We start from the raw sequence: 10447 nt of genomic DNA, 5'->3' as shown, positions 1-10447 counted from the left end.
AAGTATATATTAAACCAGATAATTCTCTCTTCTCATAATTCTTATCCATAGCACTTTCAGTTTCTTTAAACTAAGATTCCAATTTGGCTTGTCTTTGTTTAAAAAGAAAAAAAATCCCACTGACATATTTCTCAGTTGGAATTAGCCAATTAAATATTACATGTTAATAATATATTTATGAGGCTGGTGATTGACTGTGCTCATATTTGGAAAGTAGTACCAGCATTTCCTCCTGACACAGAAAGGAAGTCAACTTGATCTGTGTCATATGGTCATCACAGTTTGCTGAGCTGGCTACCTCAGTTAGAAAAATGCTGGCTATCTATACTTGCACTGAGGAACTTGAATTTTGTTTACACTACATTGCTGCACTGAATAATTTCTCAAAGAGTTCTACTTTGCTTTATGGACTGAATTCCGTGCTAGCGAATGTTATGATAATGTTATGTGGCTGAAACTGGTTGACATGTATAGAGTAGTTCACGCAGTTAGAATTTTATCATACTTATAGGCATAAAATAATGATTCAAACAACATTATTGTAAGTGTTTTTTATACTAAAAATAAAATATAACAACTATTTTATGGCTCTATGGAGACCATAGTGTGTGGGCATGCATACAACTTGGCATAATTGTTTTAGGTTGCTTTTTTAAAACTGCAATTAGGCCAGATTCTTAGCAAATAATAACTGGCATAATATCTTTGATTTCAGTGGAGCTTATGTCAGTTTGGAGCATTTGAACATCTGTTCAAGGCTTTGGTAAAGAGCAACAGGAATTAAGTTAATTTTTTATTCCCTATATACACTCACACAGAGATATGTTTAGATTCAGCAACCCCCTTGATCAACTGCTCTTCACCATACAGACTCAACACCTCCAAGTTGGAAAGGCCCTTGCATCGAAGGTGCCACCATTGGTGTTGTGCTGCTGTCTCTCACCAAAGAGCACATGGATGGACAGAAGGCTGCTGTTAAAGATCTCAGCCTCACTTTCCACAGAGGTCAGATAACAGCACTCTTGGGACCTAATGGAGCTGGCAAGACAACAGTTATGTAAGTCTGCCATTTAGTGCTATTACACCGCCCTCCGATATCTGCTATGCTTTCTCCTTTCAAGATATTTGTGAACTTTTCTATGTCTTTTTTTTATTTCCAAATAAATATTTGATAAACTCCTCACAGCACATGACAACTGAAGTCTATATATCTATGACAAAAGCAGTATGATGAATAGAGAACTGGATCCTCTGTGCCACTGAAACCATGATGTAAGAGTTCAGGACCAGCTTAAGTAGGAGCTGGGCATGCCTGGGTGTCGACTCGAACACATCTCAGTGAAGTGTTCTTTTCTGCCATCCCATGTCTACTCCTATCAAATGGAGAGTGTGGAGTTTTATGGCATTCTGTGCTTTGCTCCTAAACATTGCAAGGGACTTCTTTCTTGGTAGCTGACCAAAATGAAAATAACAAAATGAAAATGACATCTAAAAAGGTCTCAATTAAAAACTCTATGTATTTCTACCTTTATGTTAACTATGACCAGTGTTGGAGGATGGGTCCCAATTAAGAATCACTCCTCAGCTAGAATACACACATGAAAAAGGAAATAATGTTCTGTTATATTTCATTGGGAAAAAATGAATTTTGTTATGGAAGTAAGGAAATGAAGGATTGTTGAGATCTTGGTTAAAAAAAAAATGCAGCCAAAAAAACCATTAGCAGTGATTCTATAACCATGCTCAACTGAACTGGTGTTCCTCTAAGGATGCTAGGATGTGCCTCAGGAAATCCAAGTGTGAGCTATGTAATGCAGTCATTGCAAATAATCTTGCTGATTTTTTTTAATTTTCTTTTATCAGATCACTGCTGACTGGTCTGTACCCACCAAGCTCTGGTACCATTATTATTAATGGAAAGGACATACGTACTGATCTGGCTGCCATCAGGACAGAGCTGGGTGTTTGCCCACAGTATGATGTCCTGTTCAACGTACTAACAGTGCGAGAACATCTCCTGCTTTACGGATCAGTGAAGGCACCTGGCTGGACAAAGGACCAGTTGAATCAGCACGTCAGTGGGTAAGTTTTGCTTTCATTTGCTGAAAACTGTCAAGTAAATTGGTAGGGTCTACTGCAAGCCATTGAAACAAGAAAGTGCCAAAGCAAAATTGCAAGTAGAAGCGAATGGGAACTGCAGGTTTTCTGTGATGTTTTTAGCACACTTCATATTCTGAAATAGTGCCTTGAAAATAGGTTTCCTAGTTTCTAACCTTTACTTAAATGTATTTGTAGTGATACAGTCAATGTTTTAAAACCTAGTATACAGAACCATCACATAATCATGTTTGACTGGAGTGGAGATGGTTAGGATGGTTAGCTTGGTAGCAGCTGTTTCTGCCTCATGGTGTCTGCCTTACCTCCCTCCTTGCTGGAAAGGCAGACAGAAAGAAAACAGCTGTGTGTTCACCTTGAGTTTTCAGATAAGTCAACACTGACTTTATGTGTTTATTATCTTGTATTGTCTCACCTGCAGTAGAGGGAAGATTGGAAAACCAGAAAAGGCAGGTTAAGTCAGTGCTTATTATGATATTTTTAAATAGGCCATTGTTTTTTTCCTCTGTAAAATTCATATTTTAAATGTTTTTAGTAAGTAAAGAGGTTTAAAAACAAACAATTCAATAGGAAAAACAAGCCAGAGCTCTGACATGACCTCTGAGGGTTTGCTACTTGTAAGGCTGAGAATGTTTGCTAGTGTTTTTAGGCTGCTAGTTAATTGAAATAGGACTAGATCATCTTCACTTATGCATTGTGTGTATTAAACTATTAGGAAACCATACAAGTGAGATCTTAATAGCAAACTAATAGCAAACTGCATTTTCTGAACTTCAGGAATAGAATGTATGCTCTTCTAATAGTGTGCCAGTGTAAGAAGTTTCTGTTTACCTTCTGATTCATGCTGGACTGTACAGAGAGCTGGGCACTTCCAAGCTTCAATGGAAATAAATGCCAAGTTGATGGGACTTCTGCTTAAATGTACAATTAGGCATACGCAGTCACATTTGTGACAAAGTGGCTTTCCTTTTTAGTAGCTATCATAAAAGTCTGTTACTTTAAAATTTTACCTGAAAAATCTCTGCATTCTGTCTAGAAACAACAGAAACAACTCTCTAGAACAAGGACAAACCAAACAGCATTTGATTAAAATCTATGCAAAATAATATCCTGTATTTTATTGTACTTAGACTGCTGAATTGTAATTTCAGCAGCAGTCTGTCATACTGATAGTACATAAGAATACACAGGACTCTGCAGGATTTGCTACTAAGTAAACTATTTTTTTAAAAGGCAATGAATGCTTTAAAATAATTCAGAGATATTAGAAAAGCAACAAAATAAAGAAACAATTTTTTATTAAGCAAAAATTATTGGCTTCTAAAGAGATTAAGAATAATTTTTATATATATATCTCTACACAACAATTACTGAAACCTCTTCTCTTAAAAATGAATAATCCTCTCAGGGTAAACAGACTGCATATTCACTCAAATGCTTCAGGAGATTAGCTTAGGCCTGTTGAGCTTTTTATGTCTTGCTTGCCAGGCTGATATCAACTGAAAACTTTAAGGTCAATGACTGGATGTTCATTGTGATGAAAAATAACCTGATGGTCTTTCAGTGCTGCCTTTATATAGTGTATTTCCACACACTGCTCAGATGCAAGATCAGTAGAGGGCAAGGGCTGAGTAGGCAGTATCTGTAAGGTATCATCCAGTCTTTATCACAGGAATTGGATTAGGTTGGATTAGGTAGTATTGTTGTACTTAGGGATTGCTAATCTGTTTACTTCACAGAAACATTTCTTAAAATCAAAACAAAACAAAACAAAACAAAAACCATACAATGAAAAACACCAAATCAAACAAAAAAAAGACAAAGAAAAAGAAAAGGAAAAAAACACATATAATCTAGAGTTTGCTGAAATAGGTGGGCAAACTGTTATTTATTTTATTTTATTTAATTTCAAATTGTTTGTTCTTATCCTGCAAAATACTTATCCAGAATTTGTATTTCAGGTGGTGATGAGTTATTATGCTTTGTAGGTAAAGAGATCTCTTTTTTTCCTATTTGTTTTTGTCACCAAATTGTATAATCAGTCAGAAGCAGTGATATTTTCACTTTTTATTTACAGTGACTTTTCTGTAATTCTACTCTGAGTGGACATCATGTGACTGAAGAAACTTTTTCAAAATTGGTCCCATTTCTGTACTTCTGTTTCAGAGCTCTGGAAGATGTGGATTTATCCCAACATCAGTACAAACCCGTTGGAGCCCTTTCTGGGGGAATGAAAAGGAGGCTGTCAATTGCCATCTCCTTTATTGGAAACTCAAAGACAGTTGTTCTAGATGAGCCCACCAGTGGAGTAGATCCGTGTTCTCGCCGTAGCATCTGGGATGTTCTTCTGAAGTACAAAGCTGGTAAAAAAGATTATACACATTATTTGCTGATTATTTTCCTTTCTGGAATTCTGTTTCAATAAATTATAACAAGATAGTCAGAATATTACTATTGCTATTCAGTAACTAAATACATTAATTTCAGTGGTAACATTTAATCAAACTTGGGAAAATTTTAAAGCAGACAAGTGGGATTACAAGGATTATCTGCTATTTTACAGAAAGATGCCCAATCTCAGACAAGATTGAACTTTGTTCTGAGTTCTGTCCTGAATTTTCTTTTCTCTTACTTTTTTCTTTTTTGTTAGCTTCTCTGAATTTTCTGGGTTTTACTTCCTATTTTGCACATATGTGCATGTACACTTCTAATGAAAACAGTCTCGTAAGTCAGTGTGCTACTTTACATGAGTTTAAAAACTGATTGTGGGAAGTGAAGTCTTCAGTTAGTGAGCACTCAATTAGCTGTAATAACTTACAATGAATGATACATTGAAACAGATACTGCTGTTATGTGATTTTAAGGAATCTCTTAAGCTCTTAAAACAGCTTGAAGTTGTAATGGTTTCATAGTGCTTACTATGTATAATACAAGGCAAGGCAAATTTAGAACTGAATCTAACTTGGACTGTAAATCTGAGTGGAGGTTTTGTTCGTGTCTTGTAGTTATGTTTGGAAGGGACCTGAAACATGTTCCCCTAGGGCCTTCTTGAAAGCAAGATGTGTTTCTCTAAAACCAGACTTTGTAGACACGTACCAATCTTTCTGATGCAGGTTGCACACTGATCTTTACCACTCACCACCTTGATGAGGCAGAGGTGCTCAGCGATCAGATTGCCATCCTGCAGCATGGCCAGCTGAGGTGTTGTGGTTCTCCTTCTTACCTAAGAGAAACATATGGCCAGGGACACATTCTAACACTCATAAAAAAGGTATACTACAAATGTACTGTACAGAACTCAACCATGCCTGCGAAGTAATAGCTGTGTATATTCTAAGAGAGCCATATGTCCTTGCTAGGAAGTAATACATGTTTTTATCAGCTTTCTTGGTTGTTTTGGGTGGGTGTCATTATTATTATTATTATTGTTGTTGTTGTTGTTGTTATTATTATTATTATTATTATTAATTAGAAGAACGTAATGACATCTTACTATTTAGCTGAAAAGGGCTTTGTCTCACTGTTCTATATTCCTGGAAAGCAGTATATTTGTGCCAGATTTAATGCAGTTTCATAAGTGGAAATTTTATTGTATGAATTCTATTATCAAGCCCCATACTTCTTATAACATTTAATTTTTTGTGCATGGTTACCTTTCTTTCCTCGTAGCCCTCTGTGTTTGAAATCCAGGATCCTAAGCATATTGTTCGGGTCACATCTTTGGTACAGAGCCACATCCCAGAAGCCTTCTTGAAAGAGAACAGTGGGACTGAGCTGACCTATGTGATTCCAGAAAAGGTAGACAAGACGTCTTTTAAAGGTCTTTTCCAGGCTTTAGATCAAAGCCTTCAACATCTACATGTGACTGGCTATGGCATTTCTGACACCACATTGGAAGAGGTACTTCTTTTTTTTCTATGTAATAACATTTCCTTGTTTAGAAAATCTTGTTAGATTCCAGCTACTCTTATATCTTTCATATTTCACAACAGTTTCTTTTGAGAAGTATGTTTTCTAAAAAAAACCAAAACCCAACAACAATAAAAAAATCGCAGGCACAATGTATACTTCATAGTTTTGCATTTCAGCACCTACTCTACAACTTATTTGTTATTTCAAGGATCCAATGTGAACACTGAGGAACTGTGTAACACTTAAATGTTTGTTTCTGCATTTACTTAAGGAAAATTTAATGTGTCATTGATTTAAGAAGAACTATTGGTTTTGTCCTGGTTCTCTTGCATTAGCATGAGCTTTGAACTCTCAAGGCTAGGGTAGCTACCTGGAGTTCAGGTATCTCTTGGGACCAGAAAAAAAAGATTGCTGAGAAAGCTCTGACTTAAAAAGTTCTAAATGTTAGGACTTAGCAAACCTGTGTGGGGACATCTCTAAAGAGTATTTTGTGTGTACACATAGAGAGACAGATTTATTATATGTATGCATGAACATATATACACACTAATATATATACATATATGTATATGTGTGTGTATATACCAGTATGTGACTTATTCTCACAAGTGTTACTCAGGGAAAGAGACTGTTACACTTCAACAGTTCTTAATTTAGGTCTGTGTAAATAGCCATATCAGTGAGAAGTTATTTTCCTTGGACTGTTTTTATCCCAACTATAACTTCTAAATATCAAGATTCCCTAAACCGCCACCGTTCAAGTTCTTTATTATAGATCCTTTTGAAAATATTTTTTTTCCACTTCATCATGTGATGATACGAGACTAATGTCAATATTTTTTTGTGCACAAAACACATTTATTTTTATTTGATGGCACAATTAATTCATTCAATATCACATTCTGAAACTGATTTCTTCAATTATTACCTATAGTGTTAATGACAGACAAGATTGGACTGTTTTCTAACAGAAAATTTAATATATGTTAGAAAAAACCTTCAATATATAGCAATAAATACTTAGGATGGAAAAAGGGTGTGTCTGTTCTCCCTCTGTTCTCTGCAAATGTGTGAGATGATGTGATGTAGTACTGTGGTCAGCTGAAACACAAGATCCACCAGGGAAGATGCTCATGGTTTCTGGTTTTATGAAAATGATCCACTTTAAGGCCTGTCAGACATCACTTATGCATTTTTGCTGCACGAGCTATACATATGAGAATTAACGGGGTCAGGTATTTGAAACTGCATGAGCAGTTCTGGGTTTGTTTTGCAAGTTTAGAATTGTTCATATTATGTTGTCTGTGGAGAAATATAAATAGAACCCAAATAATGCAAGTAAACCTAAAATGACAAATGCTTGTTGAATTTATTGAACCAATGCACCACCACGTGGAGCTGCTGTATCCTGAAGTGGTCCAGCAGAACACATCTTTAGGACTACATAGTTTTGCCACATAGGTTTTTAGGACCCCGCACAAGCATGAAGGATCTGGTTTTGCACATTTGGTTTTAAACTGTAGACCAAAGAATGATCTACCAGCAAGTGCGTGGTTTCCTTTGAAGCCAAGATCTATATAACTGAGTTATTTATAAAAGGAAAAAAAAAAGTCTCTCTTCAATGCTTCTTTTATAAATGACCACAGTACATAAAGCTAGGGTGGCAAGCGTTTGCTGTGGCAAGTGTTCACTATGGCAAGAAGGGGAGAAGGAAAAAAAAGTCATACAAGTGTAATAAAAATTTTACATAATACTAAAAAGTACATTATGTTCCTGCTATATAATTCTATGAGGCAAGTCAAAAGCTTACTGAAAAAGCTTATTGAAAAATTGTTATTTTCTTTCAAATTATATAGGGCAACTAACATGCTGTAAGAAAGAATACTGTTCACTGTCAAACTTTAAAGATTCGAAAGTAATGTGTATATTGACAATTTTTTTCGATCACATCCCTGTAGAATATCGATCACATCCCTGTGAGGCACATGGAGGACAGAGAGGTGATTTGAGACATGACTTTATGGTCCTCCCTGGCCAAGTCAGTGGCTTTCTTCTATGAAGTGACTACATCAGTGGACAAGAGAAGAGCTATGGATGTCATCTATCTGGCTTTCTGCAATGCTTTTGACAGGGTCCCCCCCAACATCCTTCTCTCAAAGTTGGAGACGCATGGATTTGATGGGTGGACTGTTTAGTGGATAAGGAATTAGCTGGATGGTCGCATCCAGAGAGTAGTGGTCAATGGCTCAATGTCGAGATGGAAGATGGTGACAAGTGGTGTCCCTCAAGGGTCTGTACTGGGACCAGTGCTGTTTAATATCTTCATTAATGATATTGACAGTGGGATTGAGTGCAACCTCAGCAAGTTCGCTGATGATACCAAGCTGGGTGGTGAGGTTCATGTGCCAGTGGGACAGGATGCCATCCAGAGGGACCTGGACAAGCTGGAAAAGTGGGCCAAGGTGAACCTCATGTGGTTCAACAAGGCCAAGTGCAGGGTTCTGCACCTGGGTCAGAACAGTCCTTGTTACTGATACAGGCTAGGAGATGTGTTGGAAAACAGCCCTGAGGAGAATGACTTGATGGTACTAGTGGCTGAGAAGCTGGGCATGAGCCACCAATGTGTACTTGCAGCCCAGAAGGCCAACCACATCCTGAGCAGCATCAAAACAAGTGTGGCTAGCAGATCACCTCGAGGGAGGTGATTCTGCCCCTCTACTCTGCTCAGATGAGACTCCACCTGGAGTACTGAGTCCAGTTCTGGGGCTCCCAATATAAGAAGGACATCGAGCTGTTGGAGTGGGTCCAGAGGAGGGCCATGAAGATGATCAGAGGGCTGGAGCACCTCTCCTACGAAGACGGGCTGGGAGAGTTGGGATTGTTCGGCCTGGAGAAGGGAAGGCTCCGGGGGGAGCTTTTAGTGACCTTATAGTGACCTGAAAGGTGCCTATAAGAAATCAGGGGAGGAACCGTTCAAAAGGGCACGTAGCTATAGGTTTAGGTTGGATGTTAGGAAAATGTTCTTCAACATGAGGGTGATGGATCACTGGAACAGGTTTCCCAGAGAGGTGGTGGAGGCCCACCCCTGGAGATATTCAAGGTCAGGCTTGATGGGGCCCTGAGCAGCTTGATCAGTGTCCCTGCTCACTGAAGGGGGTTGGACTGGATGCTTTTTAAAGGTCCCTTCCAACCCAATCCATTCTATGATTCTATGAATATCATAGGACTTTCCAGGATTTGTGGGATAGGAAGGACCAAAAATGTTGCTAAAATATCAGTCAGTGGTTTTAGATGATAAAGAACTTTGTTGTTTGGGGTTTGTTATTTTTTTTTTCACTCCTTGCTTTCTCTTTCTTCCAGCTGCTTTGGCTTTCTGCACTTTTTCCTTTGAGTTGAAGATGTGTTTTAGGAGTGGTAACTAAGATGTAACAGGGTTCCAATGCTCTGCAGTGAAATGCCAAGGATACTGTGCCACTGTACCAGTGAACCAGGCATGTTTCTATGGTGCTGTCCCAAAGAAGGAATTGGGAAGAAATCAGGGAGAAGTTGCCTAGTACAGCTTAGAGGGGGAGTGGGGGACATGTCTGTTTCCTCAGATTCTTCTACAGACAACCGTCTGGACAGGCCCTTGGTCAGATATGGACTTGCTAGCCAGAGCAGAAATTAAGCAGGAATTGCTAAGGTATGTATGGAAAGGGATGCTCTGCTGAGGTCTAGAAGACACCTTCTGTTGTTGAATTTATCCAGTCTTTTAGGTATGGCAAGAACATATTTTCTTTCTGTCATGGTGTCTAATACTGACTTTTCCAGTTCTGTGTATTCTGGAGGGTATTTACGCTGCTAATAACATTGTTAGGCTAGTACTACTTCTGTCCACAGTATCCTGTGCAATATTAGATAAATAGTCATTTCTTCCATAGAATATGGTCCCTGATGATTGCAGTTCTTAATAGCATGTTTAAGAGCTGCCTGGATACCATGGGAAGGACTGGGCAATACAGGTGGCCTTCTGCCTGTAGAGCTGTATCAGAATAGCTGTGTAAGTGAAGCTACAGTAGACAAGTAGAAAAGTGTTTGGTGAATTTGTTTTGTTTTAGAAGTATAATTACATCCTCTCTTCAAGTGACATAACATGATTAAAGAAAAATAGGTCTGTCTGCAACCCTAGCAGGAATTTTGATACTGAATTAAGTATATGCAGTCAACTTTTTATAGTGTAGCCTTTGTCCTAGCCAGAGAGGAGCAGATCCTTTGTGGTTTCAGTTGGTTCAGTTTGGTTTGTTTGACAGAACTAGTGTGCAGAGAAGCCATCAGCAAGCAGGTCCAAGGTAACAAATTAAACTGTGGCTTTGGGCTGTCAGGATCTCCCTCCAGGGTCTACTCTAGAATGTCACAGGGGTGTTAATTACTTCTGGCCTTG

The 10447-nt window shown here is 38.1% G+C and overlaps 1 protein-coding gene across 1 annotated transcript in view; it reads left to right on the top strand.

Annotated features, from left to right (window-relative positions):
- Positions 1 to 870: 870 nt before the first annotated feature.
- Positions 871 to 10447, top strand: part of LOC104542907 (ATP-binding cassette sub-family A member 13-like) — a gene marked incomplete at both ends in the record, with an annotated part of 65089 nt that continues 55512 nt past the window's right edge. Inside the window, 5 exons of the mRNA XM_010187374.1 lie at positions 871 to 1057; positions 1864 to 2082; positions 4282 to 4478; positions 5229 to 5386; positions 5785 to 6015. Coding sequence (XP_010185676.1) covers positions 871 to 1057; positions 1864 to 2082; positions 4282 to 4478; positions 5229 to 5386; positions 5785 to 6015 — 992 coding nt within the window. The remainder of the gene's footprint in view (positions 1058 to 1863; positions 2083 to 4281; positions 4479 to 5228; positions 5387 to 5784; positions 6016 to 10447) is intronic.

Source organism: Mesitornis unicolor, unplaced genomic scaffold (genome assembly GCF_000695765.1).
Source record: "Mesitornis unicolor isolate BGI_N332 unplaced genomic scaffold, ASM69576v1 scaffold17546, whole genome shotgun sequence".
Taxonomy (NCBI): domain Eukaryota; kingdom Metazoa; phylum Chordata; class Aves; order Mesitornithiformes; family Mesitornithidae; genus Mesitornis; species Mesitornis unicolor.
The sequence above is the reverse complement of the archived record's forward strand: the minus strand, read 5'-3'. Positions and strand labels throughout refer to the sequence as shown.